Genomic DNA, 26378 nt, shown 5'->3' on the forward strand with positions numbered 1-26378 from the left:
TTCACCACTATATCTGGTCAATCTCCTTACTGCTTTCTCCATATACATTAGAGAATTCTTTGACAGACAGGGTCAACCCCAATTCTCTGAGATATTATACATTTTATGAAGACAGAGGAGAATGTGGTAAGAGAGACAGATAAACAGAGTGCAGCAAGAATAGGAGAAAATGTGTCATTGAGCATTCAACTAAGATCCATCCACAGCCAGTGGCAGCACAGTAAGACAGAGCCTTCAGAATCACTTCAGGCCCAAGCTCCAACTGCAAGTCCCCACTTCTGGCATAGGACGGACAGATGGATGGATGGATGGATGGATGGATGGATGGATGGATGGATGGATGGATGGATGGATGGATGGATGGATGGAAAATCATCACAGTAAAGAAATTCACACCTCACTTCTAAATTATCCCCATGCCATTTTCACCCATGTCTCTGTTCTTTCTCCAACGCACATGTCAGCAAGATTCTATTAAGAATGACACCCAAAGAAAGCTTATTTCAAAGCTATATATTTCAGTATTAAGAACAGCAATAGCAATTTCAGATACAGAAGTGAATGCTTCTTCAGAAGTGTCTTCTCTTTTCAGCAGTTGTTGACTTGGAGAACTAGTCCCAATCAAGAAACACTGATTAAACAAAAGATATCAAAGGAAAAGGAACTTACTAAATCCAGTTGATACTCATTAAAAGCATTCTAAAAGATTGATTTAATGCCAGCAAATAATTTACTCTGAAGAAATAACAAACAACTCAGATTTTTCATTAACAGACATGGGCCATTACAAGCTATTCATTCAGAGAGAGCCTCACACTTCACAGAAGCTGGTTCATCTCTGTGCAAGCCTGATAAGGTTATTTGTATCAATTGGTATAAGTTTATTCTTTTTATCTTGATAAAACAATGAACCAAACCAATATGGGGAAGGAGCAGGAAAGAACATAAAGCTTTCACCAAGCTTTCTTATGGAGACACTTTGTAGGAAAAAAAATACAGAATGGAGCAGATAATGGGAAATGGCAATCTCTTTGCCCTTCCCTGTTCAGCTGACCCAAAATGGTTTCTTTGCCCAGTCAAGTTGGTGCCAAGCAAAGCAAGCAAAATATATTACCACCTCTGTAGTGGAGGTTCACATATGGAAAAAGGCCGAGTATTCTATCCAGAAAAGCCTCAGGAAACATGAATCTCTGATGCTCTTCTCTCTTTGCCAAATATAAATAAATCCTGGTTTTCCAAATAGGTAAATTCCTCCAGACTGGGTAGTGGAGCACAGACCATTAACACCTTTACCTCTTCTGAGCCAGCAGGAGCTGTGCTCCCCAAGTATTCATTGTGGCATAAAACATTAAATTTCCTCTTCACACAATTGCTCACCTTGTCTGGAATCTTGAGACTGCACCAGAGAATCAATCCCATCTCCTAGTAACTGGGAGAGCTTCCTTTTTTTGCTTGGTGCTGCAGAAATACTTTTGTAAAAACACATGTTGCATTACTCATTTATAAGTTTAAACAAAGATATTACAGAATCATAACAAAAGAACACCCAGATAACTCTTAACTCATTTTAACTGCACTGTCATCATATTCTGATTTGCTAAGGGAAGAGATTGTTGGTTGGTTTTAAAAACTGAATTATCCAATTTTTCCCTTCCAAAACTTCTTTTTTTAATGTCACATGAATAAATAAGTTAATCCCATTTAAAAATTTACACAGTGTATAAGTGACAGGGGTTTGCTAGTTAATGTTAGAATACCAGAACAATTTAAATAATTGAGCATCCAGAACACATTGGTGGGTTAATATGGCAGACAGTATATGATTACTGCTTCACTTGCTTACATAGATATGTAACTCCTTTTCTGTTATGTCATTTCCTAGAACACTTCCAAGATCTTCATGCACAAATCTCTACAACAGGTATTGCAAAACACCTCAATATTTTTACAACACAGTTATGGAAAACCTGTTGATTTCTCATTAGCCTTCTATTGTTTTAAAAATTTAAGTGCATTCCTACTTCCAATCTAAACATCAATCAAGATGTTTTAAAGTGTCTCAAAAATGTCTAAACACTGCCATCCTGTGGAAAATCCTACACCCACAGGGATTTACAATGAGTCTTAAACCAGTTCTACTGGTTTTTGCATGCCTCACTCTTTGCATAAAAGCTATATTATTTACCCAGAAATCTGAGGTGCATTAGGCTGGAAGTATGGATAATTAAAACCCAAAGTGCTGGAGGATGCAGAATGATTCCATGGAGTCACAGCATTTTGTGTCTTCAGGCAGCAGCCTTGGGAGATGGTGCAGGGATACCCTGTGGCACTGGGGTCAGTCTCCATGAACCCACAGGGAATCTTGCTGGGTGCCATGACTGACGGGCATGGGAGAGGAGGCTGCAGCCCACTGGGGCACAGAGCATCACACCATGGGGCTGAGGGAAATAAACAGATAAGAAAATAAGAACAAGGAAGAGGAGCTGGAGATCCTCCTACAAACTTGGGAGAGGCCAAATTCATGGCACCTACTTTGTAGCTGTGGTGGGGAACATGGTTCTGATCCAGAGTCTGGTGGGGAGTCTGGCAACTGGCTTTGCCTAGGGATGAAAAAGGTATTTTAATTTCTACTGGAACAACACATGGAGGACAGCAACCACCAATGCTGAAAGTGCAGGGGGACCACCAGACTGCTGACAAGGGTCTTCAGGAAGCATGGCTCACCATGTTTGCTGCCCCTTCTCACAGGAGCAATGTCACCTACGCTTAATCTCCTGTGGCCCTCTGCACCTCTGTCCTGCAGGAAGGTTTGAACCCCATCCCTTCTCACCCAAATCCCCTCTTCACAATCTGCTGACTTCAATCCTCCTTCCCACGAGTGCTTCTTCAATTACCTCCAGTCACACCAGTGACTCTCAACATAGAGTGCACAAGGGATTTAAGCACCATTCTCTCTAGATTAACGTTTAGAGATCTGTGGCATCTTCATCTCTCTTAAGGAAGAGAAAACCCAATGCCATCTTGCTGCCATCTAAAGGAGCTAGAGAGGGTTCCTCTGTTACACTTGGAATAGATGGAGGTTCAAGAAATGGATTCTCAATCCTTTCAGATATTCCTGTGATTTGTCAGCTCAAACACCGCTCTGAAGCTCAATCGGAAACACAAGTCTTATGCTAAAAATGCTGCAGAAGAGGAAGGATGACAGAAGTCTAATGAGACACATCTCTTTTACCAAAGCTGAGTGCTCTCACAGAAGCGGAATAAAAGTAAATTCCTTAAAGAGACACCCGCAGATGCATAAAAGACATGTTCACACACACAGAGCAAATATTTCCAAGCATCAGTGGAAAATTTTCACTACATGGTTTCCACTTCAGGTTTTGCATTTCTGAGGTTGGATAACATTAAGGAGAGCAGTTTCATTTTCATCCACAACCTGCATTTTGGGCTAGCTTCAATCACACTCTTTAAAAATAAATTTTAAAAATTCCACATTACAATATTCTTTAATTACCTTCAAAATAGATTATCTGATGCTTTTAAATACCATGACTGCACTCTAAACCTTGTTTCAACTTTGAATAGTTAGTAAATATTTCTTCTTTTTTTTTTTTCTTTTTTTCTGTGGTACTTGATCCATATATACTGAATTCCAATTGGGCTTCGTAAAAATTTAAAAGATACATATATAAAAGTCTAAAACTTCCCTTCTGCACAATTCAGTTCATATTCTGGTTTCAAATGTTGCCTTGGGTACTCTATTTCTGCTTTAATGTAGATCATTTCAGTAAAATAGAGAGACAGACACTTTCTAGGAGAAAGCATGTATGAAGTACAGAGGTAGTAGGGATATATCTCCAAGTCAGAACTATACTGAAACTAATACTGTGCTTTTTGAAGGAAAAGAAAATAATCTGTAGTTTAAATGATTCTACATTACAAACATAGCATAACAATGAAATATCAATTACGTAGTATATCAATGAAATCCCTACATAGCAAAGGACCTGGCAACCCTTTTTCTCCTTTCACTGATAATGTGGAAGGTATTACTGTGGGAAAAGATGAGGAAATCACATGGTGCTTCACATGTGGTGTAAGAGAAGAATAAATGTAATGCTGATGACCTTTCTGATGCAAGATGATCTTTAATGGAAATTTCAGGGTACTCCCAAGACCTTGGTGGTAACATGACATTATGGAATTCTGCATTTTATATATTTATATAGAGGCTTTTAATATTTTTCTCCTTTGACATATTTTGACATGTTCTTTTATGAGATTCTATTCTGTTTATGCACAAATTTTCTGCACTACAGACAGATACAGACCTGTACAGACCTAATGATTCACTAAAAGCTCTTAATGCTGTAAATAATGAAATAGAACTGTAGTGTTAGTGTAAAATCCTGTTCAGTCTCCAAACCCATAATAGTTTTAGAGATGTTTAGAGATGTTTTTCTTGCATGTAAGTACTTTGTAGCACTGTAACTATAATATTTAACTTACTTAAGATATAATAGCATATATATACACACATTACATTTCTGCTATTTTTTTGTATAAAAGCAAAATAATATTTTAAAGTTGTTATACAGGAATTCAATAATCTTGTTAACCTAAAACACATTTAGTCACTCTAAAAATAAAGGTTATGGGTATTTAAATAAAGCCTTCTCTTCATTCTTTTTTACTTTTATAGTGTGGGCAAGGAGAATCAATTCATTATTCATTATTTAGAGCAGGTAGGAGCCTATTTGGCCACTTTAAGTAAACATGTGCAGCTGAGTCTGTCTAGAAAGAAAAATTCCATGTTTAATTATTTTTAAAACATCTCTTCTTGCTCTGCTTCTTGGCAAGTGTGAGTGTCAGTCTATTTCATAGTATTTTGCCTTGAACAACATCCACCTGACAGTCATATAGCAGATGAAAGATTTAGGGTTAAGGTCTTTGACAGATCTATACCACATAATTTTCCACCCTTGACCATAAGCCTTTGCACTATGTATCCTTTGATAGTATTAGGCTCAAAAGAGACTGATGAACAGTTTCTGTTCTGAACTAAGTACTAGGGTGAAAACAGCAGCTTTGCTTCCTTCAAACTGGGAGACTTCCATTATTCCTTCAATTAATAATACAGTAGTCTCATTTCTATCATTTATTCTGTACATAAACAGTAAATTAGCACTTACAGGAATGTTAAAGTAACAGCTCTGCATTTAATGTCACAACTAGCTCAACAGTTGTGAATCAACTCAGACTTCATTATCATTTGTTCTGTTGAACAAGAAGACAACCATATTTCCATTACTGCCTGTAGTTCATTTTTTCTGAGTCTTCCTGTGCAGCTTCAAGAAACAATGCCAAGAGAGCCACAATCCTTTTGAAACTCAGAAGTTATCATAGCACTAATTAAAATCATTCAGGAGCTGTGGCTAGGGAGATGAAGTACATGTTGCTATAATACTTACAAAGTTCCAAACTCTATGTCACTACTAATGAATTCTTCCAACAGGCTTGTATCCACCATGGGATTTTCCAAGGCTCCATGGACATCTTGCCCTAAGGTTAAAAGTAAAAAAGACAAAAATTCAGAGGGAATTGTCAGTGTTTCAGAACAAGTGATGCTGCCAATGGTCCTATACAAAGGAAAACCAAATCTGTCCTGTCTCATGTGTAACAAATGGCTCATGCTTCTGGTTTAGTCATACTAGGAAAAAGGATGATGAGAAATGCAGAGCAATTAACAACATGCAGAAGTACTGTTGATGACAGTGCAGCACAGGGCAAACACCACTGAATGCATGGCACTAACGTTTCAGGGAATTACTACAGCAGCAGGATGAAAGACCTCAGTCTGCAACTGAGAAAAAGGGTTTTGAAGATAATTTCCAGCTCTTTTACATTGAGGTCTAAACAGTTGTTGGGTTGAAGCTCAGACAAGGTTGTCTTACACAGATCCACTTGGTACATTAGTACTCACAAGTACTGCAAGTGAATTTCTGCCTTAAAACTCCATTTAAAACTCCACTATCTGAGTTCAAATAAACCCAAGTAAAGCTTTAAAAATGTTTGATTGGAGGCTTCCTTTTATTCTGCCTAAAAAAACCCAGCCCACTAACAGTTTAAATGTATTAGCAAATAGAAAGGTGCAGTACTTTGTCCTTTGTTGCTTAGTAACTGAAGGCTATAAACAGATTTTATGATTATAAAGTTTCCGGAATTCATGACAACTTTCATAGAAAGTCAACAGGCACTCATTAAAAAACCCAGCCGTGCAGCCCTACTCTGCAGGCTCCCCACCTCTGCAGCAAGCCTTCCATAAATACAGGTGTGGCCAGTCAGAATGCAAACAAGATAAGAACCTTGATATTCCTGCTTGAGTTGCAAGTGCCTGTCCCACTCCACACATGATAAAATGGACCAGCCCAGACATCCAGAGCTGTGAGGCTCAGCAGGTGAAAACACAAAACGCTAAACGCTGCCTCTAAATCCAGGAGCAGTCGCTGCCTTCGGAGCATTTGCTGTCTTCTCACTGTACTAATCTGCATAGGACACCTACCTAATATATCTTCAGTTCCTTTTTTGATGCCTTTGTCTGTTCCTTCTTAATCTACTGTTTAGAAAGAACATTCATGCAAACAGAATCTAAAAATCCACCACCTTGCACAGGATTCCCTCATGTGTCTGTCTTAACAAAAAAATCCACATTGCTAATAAGCATTTCCCAAATTGCTTTGTGATCATAGATTAATCTATTAATCTATGTTGGTGCTGCAGGCTTAATTTTGACTGCCTTTCACTGGGGAATAGCAACTTGGAGATGTGCTACTGATAGATCCTCAATGTACTGATGTTGTATACAAACCAGTCCCACACACACAAGGGAACAGTTCAACAGCCCACTAGCTTATCTCTGTTCCAAAACTGGAATGCACAAATTCTGGAAGTAGCAGCAGATCACTTGCAAAACCAGCTGGAGAGTGCAAAAGAGCCTGGTTTTCCTTAGCAGCCTTCTTCAAGCCTGTTTGATTCTCATCTTTTCATTCTTCATGTCTGAATTTAGGGTCCTCCTACCTTGAATTATAAATCCTTCTCCTTTTAATAATAAAGTCCACAGAAAAACTATCCAATCACCTTCTCCTTCTTTTACCCCACCTGTTCTTCCTGTTCAAACCACCAAACCCTCATGTAGGATGATAGAATTTCATTACTAACTTGAGGCCAGAAATCAAATATAAAATGTTTTTCCTGTACCACACAACAAAGAATCCTTTATTTTGACTAAGATCAGGGACAGGCTCCTTTGAATCAAAGAATACAGCTCTAAATCAAACATGGACAAGGCCTTTCAAATGGACATCCCGCAGTTCAGAGATCAGCTCTGTTGCTAAGTGATAGTAACAGAAATATCTATCACATCTTAATCTCTCCACTTTGCATGAACAGCTAAATGGGGAGGAGGAGAATGGAAGAATAAGCAGTGCTGGGAGAGGAAGGAAACACACCAGGAAGACAGGCTACCACTAATGAACGCTTGTGATGCAGGTGCATGGAACAGTGGGCACATTTTGCTGCCCTGTAGAACTTAACTTTGTTAATGTACTTTCCAGGTCAGTGACATCACGTGCTTGCACTGGCAACTGCTTCAGCAGAGGAGGACTTGTTGGATCATATGCAAATTTATTTTAAATGGTGGCATCCAGCTCACAGGCATTTAGTCACAGTAAGTGATTAACAGATATGGGCATTATGCAAGACAGTAACTCACCTGGATGTTACATGCTTGTAAGAGCAGAGAATTCTGTGTGTGTGGCAGGACAAGCCCTGCGGTGAGGCGTCTGTGAACACAGCTTCCTGCACAGAACCATGTGCCTGGCTAAGAGCTGCTGCAGGATATGTGGAGTCAGCAGCCTCAATCATCAGCTTGTGCTCTGCTTGCAGTTCACAGTTCACACTGCAATGTGCCCAGACATCTCTGGGAGAGTCTGCACCAAGTGACCCATTCAACCTTGGTGTCACTGTGCAGACGACTACCCAACTAACAGTTGAAGGTGAAAGGACAAGGCAGTGCCATGGCAGAGGGTTCACAGACAGATGTTTGCAGAACTTACACTGCAGTCACAGGCTGCATATGACTGTATATTTTCCTCATTTCTTCATAAGCTTGATACTTTTGTTGTTCGGTCACCAAGTCTAAAACCTGTCAGTACTAGCACTCTCTTCTGTTTCTCTGTCCATTCTCACCTAGCCTGTCCCTAATACCTGGCCACAGGCCCCCCAGGGAGAAGTATGAACTCCAGCCTCTTAATTTGGCTGTTATTCTTTGGCAGACATCCCCTTCTTTCCTCCAGACATGAGGGTCTCATAACATGGCTCCTCAGCTTGACCCTATGGTCCTGGGACCAAGTCTCAATTCCTGAAAAACCTACCTTGACCAATTCTCCCAACACTTTCAGGTAGCTTTATGTATATCTGCATTTAAATCAGCTGCCTCCTTTTCAGTGGTATCTAAATGGAAAGTGAAGGATGGGGGACAGAGAAATAGCACTGACTGAAAATCAATACTAAACTAATAATCTCCTGACATTAGAAGAGGATGTCAGGAAGCTCCCAGACAAGTCAACATATCTGTAATAAGATCAGTGTTAAAATATCAGCTGCTTTACACAGGAAACAATCCTTATATACAGCTCAAGGTATAAAAACGGCACTGAAAACATGGTCAGTGGTAATATTTGCTGAACAAATTCATGTTTGCTACAAAGCCTTGCAGCCTCAGAGATATGTTTCTTCTTGAGAATTAATAACTGATTTCCATCTAAAGACACTTTACCATAAAAGTCTTTTTTTTACAATAAGAGGTTTTGAGACTTTATGAGCTCCACTATACAGGTTCCAGTCAATGGAGCTGAACCTCATTGACTTACACTAAGGAAAGTATTACTTATGGGGCTTACAGGCCCTTCTTTTAGGCCAAAGGACTTTATTTAAAGGTTTATTTATTTAAAGGGTTTATTTAAATTGTGCACAGAAGCCCAGTTCATTTTACTGGAACGGACCTGCTGTCATTGACACAAGCTGCAGAGCTACAGGGTTTTAAGTATAAATCAGCTGTAGCCAGCCAGGAGCTATCACAGCCTAGACCTGTTAGTCCAAATTGTAAGGAATGAGTTAAGATAGACTTTTTTTCCCCAGAGTTACATTTTTATAGAAACAAATCTTACCATCAATACTTTATATTTTTAATTTCATCATTTATTCCTGTTTCAAACTCTCATCCTTAAAATGGCATGTGGTACCTCTCCAATTTAAGTGTTTTGTATTTTAAGGGCACGTTTCTTCAATGGTTTCATTATTTAGCACAAACTCTAATCTAAATTCCATGTTACCCATGCAGAAGCATGACCATACCGAGAGGTGACGATTCCACTAAGGAAGAGATTTCTTTAGATGACAGACAGCACAGACAAAACACATGAATTTCAGACATCTCAAAGTACCTTACAACAGAAAAGACTGAGTTCAACAGTGCAACTAGGCTGACCAGCTCTCAACCCACTGATAAAATCAGCAAGAACAGATTGTTCTGCCACACACAGGCGGAAGAGCTAATCAGGAGCTCTGACCTTCCCTTGACAAATAGGAACTTATTGACTCTAAAATTAAAATGTTTTAATGATAATCAGTCATTTCAACAGGAATAACAGGAAACAAAAAACTGCATCAAAAATGAAATCTCTAATGTGCAAGTGAAATGAAACAGAAAAAAACAAGAACGCAGCTACACAAGACAAAAGCCATTTACTTGAATGAGAAAAAGCCAAGGTCAAATCACAGAGTCATATCTAATCCAAAACGTCTATCAACTACTCAAAGAAGTGATTGACAGGAAAATAAATATTATCTCACTTTCCTTGAAAAGAAAATCCTGTTTCAGACTTTCCCCTCTCAATACTGCAGATGCAACTTCGTCTTATGAGTGAGCATCAAAACAAGCATCCACTGTAAAGAACTACAGCACAGGGTAGAGGGGACTCTTTTTGTTCATGAATTTCAAATAGAATCTATAGATTCATTAACTGCCAGCTGATGCATTTGCAAGCCAAAACTGAACCACTGAGGAACCACTCAATAGCACCATTTTCCACCTGATATTGCAAGCTCCAGTTTTTTCATAGCCTTGAAAAACAAGGTTCTGACACTGCTATGACTAATCACAGGGACCAACAAATCAACTCTAGCAATTCATGACTCTTGCTTCATGAGGTTTTGCCTCATTGAGGTATTACAAAGCCAGCCCACAAGCTGTAGTGCTAAGCTGCAGAGATGCCCCTGCTTAGAACTGGCTTTGCGCTCAGTAAACGTAACCTCAGCTTGCTCTCTTCAGACTTACCTGTGGTTTATAACACTAACAGAGCCTACTCCACGCTGAATGAGTGATTAGCTCTTGCAGCCTTGACACATATGTGTGTCCAGATAACAAAATTCAGCCATCTAACAGCATCACTGCATGCTGTATGGCCTTAGCAGACCTTTGTCACATTCCAATGGAACACAGCAGAACCACGCATTATGGAAGGGACATGACATCCCAAAGGGTTTTGTTTTTCCTGTAATTCAAAGGAATCAACAGGGCTTCTCCCCCTCACACTGGCACAGACTATCAAAAGATCTTTTAAAAAGAGTTGAAGTAATAATTATATAATAGCAATTCTCATTAAAGAGCTCATACAGCTAAATTTCCTGCCACACCTTCTACCATCAAAGTATCATCCATCAAAGTACCATTGCCACAAAAGTCAACAGAAGTTAACCTATACTCCCTGGAAAGTTGTTTTCCAAGAGGATGGTGAGGGTTTTTAATATAATTCATATTCAACACTACTTTGATAGTTAACAACTATGCAGTACAGCAATTAAAAAAAAAAAAAAAAAAAAAAAAGAAGGCAAGCCTGATAACAACAAGTATTATGCTGCTGAAAGCAAAGCCAAGCAAGTTTGTTAGGCTTTCAACTCTATGACAAACTGAAGGAATATGGTATGAATTTCCTACAATCTATAAACAACAGATTTGCTGGCTAGCAGCCCCAGATTGTAGCTCACCAATTGAAATTGCTTGGCTTAAATGTATTTCCTTGATCAATTTTTTAATGTCCTAGTTTGAAATTAAAACTGAAAAGTTACAGCTGCCACCTCTCACCCAGGCCAACAGAGGGGCAGGGAAAAAAAACACAAATAGAAAATCACAACAGAAAAGGTAGTTTCCCAAGTCACTTTGAGATCAGTGAATACCTGCATAGGTAATAGATGGAAAACAAATACAAAAAAAGCAGCTTAGAAGAGGTAATGTATTAACAACAAAACAAAAATCAAAGTGCAAACATGAAGGAAAATACTTAGTAAATAAATATAAAAGTAAGAAGCCTTTGAACACATTATCAGAGCCTTAAAAATGCAGTTCTATTATGAAATCTATTACGAAGTGAATTCTGTAGTAAGAGAAAGTGATGAAACTAACTGGACCAGCTTGAATAGAAAACGTCTTGGAGAAAAAGGACAGATGATCCCAGTCAAAAGACAAAAATATCCAAGTTTAACTTCTCAGAAGGGTCCTGAGGATACCAACACAATTATCATTTTACCAATTAGAATCAGCCCATTTCAGAAGAACATTAATGGAAAGAAAACCCTCTTTACCCAACATGCTAAAATTGAGAAGCAAGTGAGATCTCTAACCACATGAAAATCACTAAGATTCCAGAAGTGTTACACTGCAGTGAGTTCTCAGTCATCTCCCAGTTTTTCTTCAAGGCAATTATCTCACCCGTACTGCAGGCTTTTCTGGGTCTGCCCTGCCTTTGGTACTCTGACCAGAGCACAAAGAAAAAAGCAATGCAGCACATCTGTACTATTTGTAATGCTTTATTCTGATATTGTCTTCCACAATAACTTAGTGTAAATACTGCTTTGGGTTTCAGAGTACTTTGTCTTCCTCCTTTCTTCCTCAATTACCCCCAAGCAATTACTGGTTTTGCTGCCACCAAAAATTTTTAAGGCTTTTCTTGAAACTAGTCTTACCTTCAAAGAACTGCTGCAAGGCCTCATTTTCTCCCACCACATCCATGAAAACCCAGTAGAAGTGTTTTGCTTTCCTATTACTTGAAGAGCTCCTGCTGGGACAAATGCACTCTTTTCCAGATGATTATTAACATGCCAAGGAACACATCATGGTTTTGTCAGAGGTTTCAATCACTTTGTCCCAGCTGATATCATTCCTCCATAACTAGAGTCAGGGTTATACTGAGGCTTTATGTAAAGGATTTAAACTACACTTAAAGGAGAATCTAACAAGGCTTTTCAGGCAAGATGATGTGGGTTCTAGCCAGCAAGTCTAATGTTCTCATTTTAAGGACCTTTGGTCCCAGTACTAATTACACATGCGCAAAAAATGCGGCAATAAAAATTACTTATCTTGTCTTTGTACTTTCACACAGGTCATGTAATTAGTACTACCAATGAAAGCAGTTAGTACTACTGAGGAAAGCAATAGTATCAAAAATGCAAGAGCAAAGCCATCACTGTTAGGGAAGTAGAACTTCTATGTTGTTACTATTATTAACAAAACCAAATCACACATTAGCCTGTTTGTCTAAGGTAACATTGGAAAACAGAACAGAATGGGAAAGCAGAACATGGAACAAAGCTCTTTTAAGCCTAGAAGCAAACACTGTTTCACTTTCTTTTAGTCCATCTTTAAACTCTGAAAACTACCTATTCTGTCACCACTAAGCAAACAGGAGAAAAATACTCAAATGTTTTGAGTAGACATCTAAAAAAGGCATTTGGTTATGAACAAAAGTTCCAATGAAGTCTGGAATCTGGACATTTTTGGAATTAATTATATCCACCAGACAAGTAGCTGTTGACCAATTTTTAAAAGCCCCAGGCACTCACAGTGACACAGGTTTCTCATGATCAATAGGTCATATAAAAAATATAGAAAAGAATTTTGGAGTAAGGACACAAAGATGGAAGTCAGCCCCATTTACAAGATGGAGATATAACTGAGCCAAACAGTCATTACTACTGAGATGCACTACATGGGGTACATCTTTGTACACGAAAATTGCCTCAGCATAACACATTTTGGATACTACCATATATAGAAAGGACCCTTCTCTCTGCTTAAATGAGCAACACGATTTTGTTGTTGTAAAGGATATTAAGTCAGAATAGCACCAGCTACTTGCTACCATTTGCCTACTGTTAGCTAATCATGGAAACAGTTCTATCTCATTATCTAAACTAAGGGTTAACAAGCATTTAGGAAGCAGTAATTCAAACAATTCCAAGTTCCCCCAGATGTCTGTTAGCTGTACTGGCATACATGCATAGACAGCTACATAAGTGTATCTAAACACTACTATGAAGAAAATACCAGGCATTTATTCACTCTTCATAAAATCAGTTTTACATTTTGAAGTGTCCTGCTGGGGAGGTTGACATCATTCTGCATCACAAACACCAGAAGACAGAGACTGTTTCAGATTAACACTTTAATCAGAAGTTTTGTTTTTAAATGTAAATTACAATCACTAATACACCTGCAAGTGCTTACCACATTTGTTCAACTAAGTGTTATATGTACGCATATACAGTATAGGTCAGTTTAAAACAATCACAGTACTTCTTAGTGCCATCTGCAAATGGAGAAAGATCTTGGACCCACTTTGTGGAAATAAATATCAAGTGACAAAAAAAGGTTCAGCAATTTTAGTTATGTATATTCAATGAAGTTCATGCATGCGCAAGAGTAAAAAGTTTTAGAGCTCTTCCTTGTAATAGCCAAGTTTTGCTAGTGACATCTCTCTTCTCAGCTGCATAACTTCCCAGAACATCTGATCCACTAAAAAAGACAGAAATATCATTAAATATACCAAATTCACATTTTATTTCAACTGATGTATTCAGGTTGCTTTACTCTACATGAGTTTAGGGGAACTTCATAACAAACATCTGGTAAAATCAGCATTAGTATGTGTAAGGGCTAACTGTGTTGGTTATGACAAAATTTGTTCAAGTACATACTCTAAATATTCTAAATGAGAGTCCTAAAAAATTCCTCAGATTTTAGGTTTCTTTAAAATGAAGAACAGAACTATATCAGTACTTCTTGCCAGTTTTAATTAACTGCAGTTTCTTATTTAAGCTTCCCTGGCCCTTGACCCATCTTCTGTGAAATTAAATGACTACAAAAAGAAAAAATATAGCTTGTTGAATAAGAATTGTTTCACCAAATAATCTGCAATTTTCTTATAATTTTGCCATTTATAATCTTTCTTGCTCCCATTTTTTCTATAGTAATCTGCTAGCAACAATTAACTTTTGTAAAAGTGACCTCTGTCTTAAAAATTATATGGTGCATTAGAAGAAATCCATGCAGCCCGTTATACAACAATTCTGTTAAGTGCCTACATTCTTGTGAATGTATTGGTGAAATCATTATAAAGCTAGAAATGCAAATGCTGTGTTCTAGCGGTAAAAAGGACAACTGAACTAAAACAACAAACTCTTTTTTTTTTTTGCAAACTTCTTGAAGAATAAATCAATTTGATAATGTTGAAAATATTTCATTATATGATGTAAAAAAAATTAAGTTTTTTATCTCAATAGTAAATTAAACAATTTTTAGTTGAAACTTCAAAGGTCCTTTTGGTCAAAGTAAAAGCCTTTAACTATAAACCACATTAAAACCTAAATAACATATTTTCAAGATCTTCAGTGATGCTAGTAAACCAGTAAAAATTACCACCAGCTGAAGGTTTCATTAAATATAATCAAGGATAGGAAATAGCTGAATTTCTGGTTAATTCCATGACCTCTTAACATTGAAATATTAACAGCATTATTTTTTGTAAGTAAGTCTAAGTCTATCTATCACCTCAGGAGTACTTCAGGTTAGAAATATTTGGGTGTAGCTAAAATCCTGAGCTCTTGAAATTTGGAAACATCAGGAAGAGATGACTATAGGTGAGGTAGCAAAGCAGGGCTAATTCTAGCCAGATTCTTGATGAAGCAAATCCACAGAGACTTGAAAACTGGAATAATGAAATGCACAGACATCCATAAATATTACAAAGTTTAACTGTTTTACTTTACTTTTAAAAATGCAACTGAACTAAAAAAAATTACATTTTCACAATGAAAGCAAATATTTTAATTTACTATTGACATGTGCCCAGTATTTCTGGGAGCCTGAGTGATATAATCTGTTTCAAAAAACATTTGGACTGAAAGCTGTTTCGCAGTATTTTTTGACCTGGACAGGAAATACAATTAAATCAATACTGCGCAGTTTAAACACAGTCAAATCATCTTATTTTCCTTTTACAGTGATAAACGGGTAAAGTGGTCTTGAAAATGAAGACAAAACTACGCTGCCAACATGCAATATTTTTTAAATTCTGGAATTAAGTAACCAGGCGCACCATGGATATGCTTTCAAAAACATCTTCTTTTATACAGACATCTTGGAACCACAGCTAAGCAAATTTCTGAATTACTGTGCAGACACAGTTCAAATAAGCAGTTGCTGGATATGACATTCTGACATGGCCAAATCAACTGGCTAACAAAGGTAGGGAACCCCACCCTGCAAGCCACAGCCTGAAGCAACGGCAGTAAAAAACACATTCCTCTTTTGGGGTGGAGGGTGATCAAGCCTTACATTTATAACCAAATCCCTAACCAAGATATGGCCATGCCACTGCAATGATCTCAATTCAGATGCACTCAGATGAATGATTACAGGTTTTCTATATATATAAAACATTACCTGTTTACATTTTGCAATTTAACCCAAAACATTGTCTTTCTTGCAAGTTCCCCCTGAAAAAATAGTCTGACAAGAACAGCTGTCTCAATTGCCACTGCACAAAACACCAAATTAAAGAAAAAGCAGCCCAGATCTAACCAACCTGAAGTTTTTTGCATCCAAAATACCTCCACATTCTGTGACAGAGATTTGATTTTTGACTACTATGTGGAAAATCTCTGACTTACTCCCCTAGTTAGATTTTGTTTTAGCATTTCTTATTGTAAAAGGGGACTTTTAAATGGACTGAAAACCAATGCATTATAATCCATTGTTTTAAAAAATAACAGTATTGAAGAGTAAAATATCACCATATTCTCAAATTACAACAATGACTATTAAATTGATAACTTGTCAGGTCACAGCTAGCAACTTTGCTGCACAGAGAGCAACTTCTAGGACTAGGCACTATGTAAATGTCTCTTTATGTAGGTCAAATATGATTCTTTTATACTCACCATCTTGCTGCTTCAACAGTCCTTGCTGGATGTATCGAATATATGTAAAGAAGTTACACACAGAAGTGATCTAGACTCATATGAAAATAATAGTGGTTAATGTAATTTTGTATAGAGGTATGGAAAAAGTAGCTAAATAACTACTACAAAAAATAAAATCATAGTAAATCTACTTACCCTGTAACGGCAGAAAGGAGAAATGTAGTAATAACTGCTTGAATCTCCTAATTTGATTCTATGCTTGCATGACTTACTTTGTCCACTGAGAGCACATTTCCTACAAATATAAAGGTCACATGATTCAATAAACAAATCTGACATTAATGTCTAAACATGTGCATGTGTTTACGGTGTTAATGTAACTGTTTCATATTGGCACAGATAGATGAGTCTCTACCTTCATTTCACAAGCTGCAATTATTACATTATGTTGCCAATTATTTTAGTTCCAGAAGGCCTAATTTAATTTCAATACTGGTGCATTATGATGCTTTTTTTTGAATTCTAAAACTTTCTTCAGCTCTGGGAATACACCTCCATATTCACTAATTTAAATTAGCTTGACAACTCTAGCACAGTGGGATTTCTTTAATTACCTCTTGATATGTCAAATAAACATTTTTTAAATTATCAGTTGATGCCAACATTTAAATAGATTTTTTTTTAAGTTCTGTTGATACTGTATTTCATCCAAAAAAAATCAGCCTCACAGAAGAGCAGATTTCTGAGATGCATTTTAAATCCAGTTTTGCATTTATGTCCAAATTGAAATAATATGTTACATCCAGAGTATAAAATCTTTTGAGACGAAGGAAACTGGGCTGTCTGGCAGTAATTCTGTTACCATTATAAAAAGTGAGAGTAAAATAATCAAATTTCCTTCTGGTGTATTGCAACTATGCAGTATTCAGGAAAGGTCATTAGTCACCACAAACTTCCAAAAAAACCCCCCAATTTAGGAAAACAGTGAATTTTAAAAGATGAGAAGAATTTGATTTACTCGGAATGTCTATATTACAGCATCTCAGATGAATTGGGTTGTCATGGCAACCACTGTTTCATTAATTTTAAAAGCTGCTGGTTCTTCTTTCTCCCATTTCTACCTCATGAAATTGGGGAGTCTAAGAAGCTGGCTTTCAATAATGAAACAAAAATTACTAAGCTTCTGTGGTTCTGAACAGTGGCTCAGCAGCCCTTTTAAATTGCCTGCAGCTGGTCTACAGAACCATGTAAAACAGGAGAAAATTGAAGAGTGTATACGATTTTCCACAGTAGTTTATGAGGACTGACAGCAGTTCATTGATACAAGAAATCCTAAAGTACCTGAAGCAAGCTGGATCACAATTTCAGTCTAGCTTTTGTCAGAATACGAACTTTCAATGCTAGGAAAATAAAATTCTTTTTTTTTCTGGTTACATAATTGCCTCCTCTATTTTGTGTTCCATCAAATCAGTTAAATGCTGAGTGCTCCTGCTGGTGACTCAGTTTCGTGCTGTACAGCACACGCAGCTCAGTGCTTTGTTCCCCATGGGGACAGTTATGGGAATCTTCTGGGGAAACCCAGCTGTCTTTTGTTAAGGCAGCACTCACTACACACCATCACAGTTACCATTCAGTAAATTCTGTATATACAGAACCTTTCTGTACTACTATAACAGCTCTGTCCTTCATCCTTCACTATGCTATTTGGGCTGTTACCCACTATTTTATCTATCTACTCTCTCACACAAATCTACAACAAAATGACTTCTTTAGGACTAGCTTTTTTTTACTCTAGCTTAGTTCATCTATATTAAGTTTGTCTAGCTTAGTTTGTCTATATTAAGTTATCCATTTAAGACAATAGCTTCAATTAAAAAAGCATTTTGCACCATAGAAAAATAAAAACCTGAAAATGCTACATGATCCAGTGAAAATTGCAACACCTGCTTCCCATTCAATGCCAGTAATAATATATAAGGCAAAGCACAATTGCTGTTAAATTACACTTAAATACTGCAGACTCCTTACCTATTACTTATCTACAAGCAGCACCACAGAAGTTTTTGTTAGTACAGAAGTGTCGGAAAAGGAAAAAAATAATTTGCTTGACCTTTTGGTATATCTAAAATAACTAAATTACAACTCGTGCATTGTCATCTCAAAACAGTAAGTTCTAATCTTGCAAAATATTTAAGGGTTTTTAAAGTTCTGATTTAAAAGTTATCCTAAACTGGAGAAAACAGTTAAAAATTTCCAGAAATTTCTGAGTGATGCAGCTGAGTCTCCTGTCTGGCTAAGTATTTCATCACATCAAGATGTAGCAAAGTTGCTTGAACCACAATGACTTTAAATCCATTTGCCGTAGTTTTTAATGACATATGACTTGTTCCAGTGGTTTCTGACAGTCCAGATTCTGTAGGGCTTTCATGGAACACAGCTTACAGTGGCAGATCTTGGATAGGAATTCCCTACTCCTTGAGTAGCTCCATTACTGGTGTGGTCCCTTCTGATGAGAGGCTGCCTGCCACAGCTCAAGAACTGTTCTAGTGATAGGAGGAAGTTGAAAAATAATTGAATGCTTGAACTTTGCAGCCTAGAAGGGATCAAAGACTAAGTAACAAAACACACAAAATATAAATTTGCATTTTATACAGCTTCTTTAAAGAGAAAATAAAGAATTTTGAGATGTGTCAGTTGTAGTGTCTCTTCCACTCAACAGAGGAAAACCAAGGATTAAAAATGAGAGAGAAAAAAATCTTACAGTCAGATGAAAATCTTTTGATGGAAGTTTTCTATTATAAAATTGAGCTCTCTCAAATCAAATACTACAGAATAAATTCTCAACTTGTCCAAAATACCTCCAATAGAAAGGTCAAGTGTTTCTCAAGACTTGGAAGGCTTCAGATTAATATCCAGATTGACCTTGCTTTTTTATTCCGACATCCACTACGGCATCCTACAATCCCTTTCCTTCTCCGTATCATCAATGGCCCAGTGCATCAGGCAAATCCCTCCCACCCAACTTCAATGTTTGTACCAGTACCTGACAAGTCTTGCTTCACATTTCTCTAGGACCACCCCAGAATTTTTAAAATAACCTTCCTTCCTGGCATTCAAAGCATAGTTCCTACTTCAGGCTCAAACTCTCATTCATCTTCTTTTCCACTTACACTCCTCCTACTCAAATTCAGAGGATTAACTCTCTATATTTCTCAAATATTTCAGCTACAGTTGTCAGCACTCTACATATGTCCTAAATTTTTTATGCCACAATACTCCAGATGTCATAAACCCAGCCTGTACTATTCCAATACCTATTTCTTTCATGCTGCTTTCCAGCTGAGAGCCCCCAGCTCAAACCATCTGGTTTAAGTATCAGAATGGTCTTCCCCAAAGAGGTGAGAGTGTTGCTTTCGGGGTCGATGCATCAAAACGAGCAAAAGTCAAGCTCTCCCCAAATGACAGCTTTTGTTCTGTATTAGGGGTTTTTCTTTGAAGTTTCATTTATTAGTTGCTTACTTTCTCATAAAATTTGTAACAACAATCTTGAAGTCTTAGATTTTAGGAAATTAAATTTAAGATACAAAAATTTGACTGAGCTAATCAGTTGATAGCAGTTTTCTCAAGCCAAGAGATCTCAAATGAGTCAAGATTATCCCCTTGAGTTAGATCAACATACTTTGGTCCCCCACATTCAACTGCAGAAGCTTTCACAAATCGAACAGGTTGCAAGCCAACAGGTTCAATGCTCAGAGTGTTGTTTTCAACAGCTTCCAGAACAGCTGAGGCCAACTGCAAGAGAAATTTAGAAAGCAGTTAAAAACAGTTCTGTTTCATCCACTGCCTCAAAGCAGTGACATATTTCTTCTGGAAAGTTAAGAACACGGGGTGGGGGGGGTGGAAAAAATCAACCCACCAAACACATATTCTGTTACAAATAAGATTTCACTTTTATCATGAGCAAGAGGTCCCATTTCCAGGCTCCTGTTTAAATTCTGCCCTACAAATAACCCTGCCCTCCCTGAGGCAATATAACTTCCTCTACAGCCAGGAATGCAATGAAGTATGTTTAAAACACTAACTTTATTTTCAGCCTTTCCTCACATAACCAAATAGCACATGTATTTGCACATGCTGTGCTCTTGTCAGAGACTGAATACGGCACGAATTTTATTTTAAAAAATTGGTCTAATTTTATTCTGTTCTATGAAAAATACAAAAGTATGCTGCATGCATCTTTATCTTGAATAAAACAAGCAAATGTTATGTCACTGTTTTTCAGCTAAAGATAGCTTTAACAAGGTGTTAAAACAAGACTGAGCAATATATAGAAATGCCAGTTGCAACTTTCAAACACTAGTCTGCTTGAAGTGCAACTTTGCTCAGGTTTTTTTGTTCACTCCTTATAAATAATCATAAGACACTGGAAATGTGACCATTTTACTTGATTAGACTGAACACACTTACCCAAGACCACTGTTTCAAGTAATAGCCATTGCTTAATTTAAAAAAAGATGCAGCTTACATTACTAATGAAATATTTTTGTGCTAAAGTTCCTTCCTACTAAGTAATAAAGATATTTTTCTATTGTACTTTAATTATTTAATGACCAGAATGTTACTATTAGATATTCTCTCTGCCATCTCCCAAAAGCAGAACCCTACACATACACACAAGAGGCTATTAAGAGTTAATATAATACTTCAGCCATTCACATAGCTGCACTTTCAATTATTCAAAAACATATTATATGTGTAATTTATTGTTTAGTTTAACTGTGCTAGCCTATCAATAGCCAAGCAAAACAGAAGTTAGTCACTACACACAGCATCTGGAAACAATAAATGGTGTAACTGACAAGTGCTAGAAGCCTCATTCTTCCTTTAAAAGGCAATACAAATCTACAGTAATTATATTACCAGTGAAGAACAAAATCCAAAATTAAGTTGCTGCAAAAGACAACAGGATGGCCTACTTACATATGCTGCATAAGCAATTTAATTCCCATAGTACCCAAGTAAACTGTTTAGTGGGAGAGGTTCATATGAAGCTATACAACAACCATAACAAACTGGTATACAATTAACTAAAAGACTGCATGTGCTTATGGCCAGCAAGCAACAGCAGATGAAAATAACAGGAAAAGAACATAACACCACCTGAAAACAAGAGGTAAACATTACGCAGAAAATGTAGGATTTTCTATGTGAGGTGTTTAATTTTATTGAAAAAGAATATCAATACTTAGGACTTTAAAATTTCTTGTTCTTATTTTAATAAAGATCTAAGAATATGCTCGTTTTTCCCTACTGACCTATACTACAAGAGCAGCCTGTAAATGGTGCTTAAGAACAAAACTAAGTAAAGCAGCTGCATCTGTAATCAGTTCCATGTTATTCCCAGTCTTTCCTTTTTATGGGAGAATGTGTGGGAACACTGTCATAATTTAATTCCTCTAAAACCGTATTTACCAACTGCCCCTGTTGAATCTTAAATCCCCAAGTCTAATTCTTGTAACTCAAACCTCACTAAAAGAAAAGGCCCAGACTATGCTTGCAGTCTGCTTTGACTAATATGAGAGAAAATCAGTCCACAAAATTAAATATATTGGTCTCTAGTGCCCCCTAGATAAACAAGGGGCAGAACACGACTTTGTATTTGAAGTATCAAGAAGAAAACTTCCGTCCATTCCTACAAAGATCGGATTCTAACAGACAGGACTAATATTTGAAGAAGTAGATGCAAAAAGGCCATATCTGGATGAGCATAAATGGAATAGAATAGTGAAGAAAAAAACGGTCATTTCAATACTCAGACCAAACTTTAGGACTTCACTGTAAATTGTCACACACTAATGAAACAAAAATGGTTAAACTTCATATTGAAGACAATACAGTAATCTTTTGGCTCCATGTAACATATTTAAGGGGAAGACATCAGTGAGCACATTTAGACCCTTTCCATTACCTCACTTTTGGAGAAAGTTAAACATGGAAAAATATCTTCCCGATAAATTTTGTCCAAGAAAGGACACGTTCTGTCCATAGTAGGCTCATCCTTCCAAGATCTGAAGTCGTTGTACAGAGACAGGTCAGCCTAGAACACACAAAGATTCACATATTTTAGCAATGCAATTATCACACTAGTACCTATCTTTTGCAAATATCCACAGGTAAATAATAAGAATTAAAATGCTTTCTATTGTGATGTAAAAATTGGAAGAATGTAATGTATAAAATGAAAGAATGCTATCATGGGTCAGCTACGAACACCTTGTTAAATCCACTTTCCTAAGCTTGTAAATTCAAGCAAATCTAAACCATACAATTTTCAGAGATAATGCATCTAGTGGTTACCACTACACCAGGGAAAAGCTAATACCTTTCCCCCACTTCCTAAACTTACAGATAGCTTTGAAAAACTTAGGAAGAGCCATAAAACAGTTTCCATCTTCATTATAGTATTTTACATACTGTACATTTACATACATTACAATTTTACATACAGCATATGGGAATGATTTAGGAGCCTGCTCCTCCCACAGCTCCTCTAGTCAAAGAGGAAATGCTAAAATTACCTATTAAATCACTCTCAGATGAACCATGTTCTGTGTTAGGAAAAGATAATTGTACCTGCTTTGAAAACACCTCGTTCTATCGTCTTCAGGCTGAGATCAGTTAGCAGTAGGATCTATTTCCTTTATTGGACACTCTGTCCCATGGGCTTATTACCCACTAACAGCTAGAGCACACTGAGGTGCTCCCAGAGCACAATCTGCTTTAGGGTTACTTAAGAAAGACCTTTCACAGGCTCCAACACTGCTGCAGGACACAACCAAGCAGAGTCAGGATGAGTGCCTCTGACACATGCTCCTAACCCAACATATAAAACTAGGGATATGCAACACCATTCCGTTCCCCAGGTCAAACACCAGCCTCAGACTGGCTTTGACATTCTGCTTCAGCATCCTTTCCCTGTTTAAATCCCTTTCTTGAACTACAGAGACCCATACTCCTAAAACTATAGAAAGGAAGTACACTGCAGGAGAAGATAACAAGGATGTTAATGTAAAATTTTGTACGATTGAAAAAATACAGATAATGAAATGGGGAAATAGCATATACTAAAAATTTATTTTTAATCTCATTTTAAAGATCAGGTATGCTGCTCTGAACCAACCTCAGTCTCTTTTTTTCATTCCCCATGCATCAGCCCTTCTGAGCTCTCAACACTTTGCCATTCTTTTACATATATGCTTTGGGGAGTTCTTTTATTACTTTCAGGGGTTTTCGGTTAAACTTTATTCTTCTTTTCTTTTTTTCCTTGAAAAATAACCTACAAAAATTAGACTGGAAAATTTGTCTTTTATTAGAACCACTTGCATTACACTCAGGTACAATCAGGAACAACTATGTTAATTAAGCTAATCCATAAGTGTTCTGGTTGCTAGGCCACCAACTTCATTGTACAAGTGGAATTCAATAGGTGTAACTTGCAACCTAAAGGAACATTTCCCACAACTTGAACCCATCTCAGTCTGGCTTAAAATTAATACAATCAAGAGATATCAAGAGAAAAACATTCACCTTTTATTTGTACTCTAAAATTCCAAAAATTAAGATGCATTTCTTATTAACTTGGTTATTTTCTCGATTTACTCAATCTTACCCGAACCTACAGTTGATAAAAAAGCTGCCTTGAAAAAAAATTGTTCAGTGACCACAGCTTGATGATCTTAATTTTCAATCTACAATGTGTAATACATGTGTATCTCCTCCTACCTTTACATATGCTTTCACAAAATCCCAGTTTTGATTACCTGAAATTAAATATACAATAAAATGCAATAATAATTCTAGTTAAATTTTTTATTCTTTCATTACAGTAAATACGACATCAGTAAAATATCTCAGCTCTTTGAACAACACTGATGCATTTATCAACATTTCGGGTAAGGGGATGATAACTATCTGCTTAAGACCTGGACAGCTATTCAGCTTCTCAATCTTTTTAATATCTAAATTCATTAGACACATCTATTTATCCTAGAGGTTACTACCACATGCTAGGAAATACTTCTCTGGCACGTTGGCAGCTTTCTAGCTCCACTGCACTTTAGGGTGGACAGCCAGAGACTCGTGACTCTGCCTACATTCCACAAAGAAATCTGAGAGCTGACCTGTACTTACACCCAGCTCCATCCCACAACACAAAGCCCTAGGTGGTAGACTCTGCAAAAGTGTCCAAAGCTATTGGCTCAGGGCCAATATACAGCCCTGAGCAAAGGTACTCTTTACTGCCTTTAGAAGTCAAGTCACCCAAAACCAGAAAAATAAGATCCAAAGAGTAACAGCTCAGTGGCATGAACAACTAGCAAGAAGGGGACTGAACTAGGGTTTCAGACCCTAGCTCCCAGAAATGCAAAACAGTTCACCTTAGAGCAGCTACAAATAAAACCAGTAAACAAAATGACAAAGAACTCGATAACAGGAACAGCTGGGAAGGCATGTATCCCCTGCTTAAAACAATGTCCTAACTACCATGCCAAAGGTAATCTTGTTTTTTTCACCCCATTCTACGTTCCATTAAATACTCCTACTCAGAAGAGAAATTAAAATACTCAAGTCCCAGTGGGTGGAAAACCCGTGTGTTTCTTAGTGATTCTCTGGGCAATCACTGGGAGAAAAAGTCACCAGCCTTGAAGTGTTTCCTTATGCAGCCAATAAAAAGGTGAATTAACTAAAGAAAATTGTCAGGTAGACTGGTTCTTCTGCAGCATGTCCTCCATTGTAGAGACCCAGAACCTTAGATGCAACACTCCATGACTACCACCTTCTGTCCATGAGAAACTGAGACAAAACAGATTTCTCTGGTCTCTCACTCTTGCTTAAAAACTTCATTGGAGTCATGACCTTGGTGTGATGCTTACAGAGTAACTACATTCCATTCCAGCTCTCTCCTTTTCTGAAGGGCAACAAGGATTCAGTTTTAGTAAGGAAAAACCCTGGATACCATTGGAAGTGGGTAAGCAGTTTGTAAATAATCTGGGGGTTTTGAGTATGTAACACAAACTGGAAGATATCTTAATTTTCTAGGTGTATAGTTAAATGGTTTCTAGTACAAATGACTGGCAAAATGAAGTATAAAGATCCAGTCAGCATATTACCCCTCTGACAATAACCAGCAGCCACAGAGCTAGCTGAAGAGATACCTGAGGGGAATGAAAGTGATGCATATTCTTTTACAGCCTCAAGACTTCTAGTCTGTAACTAAAGAAGCTTTCTAAGCCAAACATCATATCTATCTTCTATACATCCTGAGAGGCTTTTCTTTTGTCACTTTGCATGACTTTATTTTGAACATATTTTTAATCTTGCTTCCTTGTGAAAATGTTTCATTATGCACTGACTAAAAATTATTTTCCTTTTAGCTTCCAGAGTTTTCATCATTCATCTTCCCTATGTCACCTGAGATTGCAGATTTTTCTTCTACCTCAAGTATCTCTACACAGAAATCTTTCCATTAAGTTTGATCATCTCCGTCACAACTCCTGGTATTTTCAATGTCCTGAGATGAATATATCATAGCTGCATGTACAGAAACACTCTTACTACATGTTTGTACAGTAATATAATACTTCTAGTTTTGCTATTTATTCCTTTTCTAAGAAATGTATGTCTTTGACCATCACTGAATACTGAGATGGGGTTTTAAGACAGTGATCTACAAGGACACTAGGTTTTTTCCAGTACAATGTAGCTCTTACCAAGTTCACAACTGCAAGCTTGCTAATTGAACTTTCTTCCGAAATGCCTTGTTTCTCATTTATTAATTTTTGGATTTCATCTGCTGATATACTAACTACCCAGTAAAATAAGCTCCTTCTCAATACTTTGGTCAATTTTTGCTACTACCACTCCAAGGACTCAAGTACCAACTCCTCGCCTCATTATTTCCCTCTTTTCAGTAACATGAGCCAATGTAAAAAATAAGCAAACAAACCAACCAGAAAAACCAATCAAACAAAAATCCCCCAACCCACACAAAAAGCCCCACACAC

At 37.2% G+C, this 26378-nt stretch overlaps 2 protein-coding genes across 8 annotated transcripts in view; both read right to left on the reverse strand.

Moving 5' to 3' along the window:
- MYRFL (myelin regulatory factor like) overlaps positions 1-12408 on the reverse strand; it is a 38940-nt gene extending 26532 nt beyond the window's left edge. Inside the window, exons 1-5 of one of the 4 annotated variants that reach the window (XM_056482096.1) lie at positions 12082-12408; positions 5472-5562; positions 2533-2600; positions 2186-2438; positions 1378-1469 (exon numbers count right to left, since the gene is read on the reverse strand). In XM_056482096.1, the coding sequence (XP_056338071.1) occupies positions 1378-1469; positions 2186-2438; positions 2533-2600; positions 5472-5562; positions 12082-12127 (550 nt within the window). In that variant the 5' untranslated portion in view covers positions 12128-12408. Of the gene's footprint in view, positions 1-1377; positions 1470-2185; positions 2439-2532; positions 2601-5471; positions 5675-12081 lie in introns of those variants that run through there. The other 3 variants (XM_056482094.1, XM_056482095.1, XM_056482093.1) reach the window with 3 other exon arrangements.
- A 1132-nt stretch (positions 12409-13540) lies between these two features.
- RAB3IP (RAB3A interacting protein) overlaps positions 13541-26378 on the reverse strand; it is a 32173-nt gene continuing 19335 nt past the window's right edge. For all 4 annotated transcript variants that reach the window (XM_056482100.1, XM_056482098.1, XM_056482101.1 and 1 more), the window contains 5 exons: positions 22286-22414; positions 19997-20109; positions 16513-16612; positions 16336-16405; positions 13541-13909 (listed from right to left, as the gene is read on the reverse strand). In XM_056482100.1, the coding sequence (XP_056338075.1) occupies positions 13827-13909; positions 16336-16405; positions 16513-16612; positions 19997-20109; positions 22286-22414 (495 nt within the window). In that variant the 3' untranslated portion in view covers positions 13541-13826. The remainder of the gene's footprint in view (positions 13910-16335; positions 16406-16512; positions 16613-19996; positions 20110-22285; positions 22415-26378) is intronic.

This window comes from Oenanthe melanoleuca, chromosome 1A (assembly GCF_029582105.1).
Source record: "Oenanthe melanoleuca isolate GR-GAL-2019-014 chromosome 1A, OMel1.0, whole genome shotgun sequence".
NCBI classification, from domain to species: Eukaryota; Metazoa; Chordata; class Aves; order Passeriformes; family Muscicapidae; genus Oenanthe; species Oenanthe melanoleuca.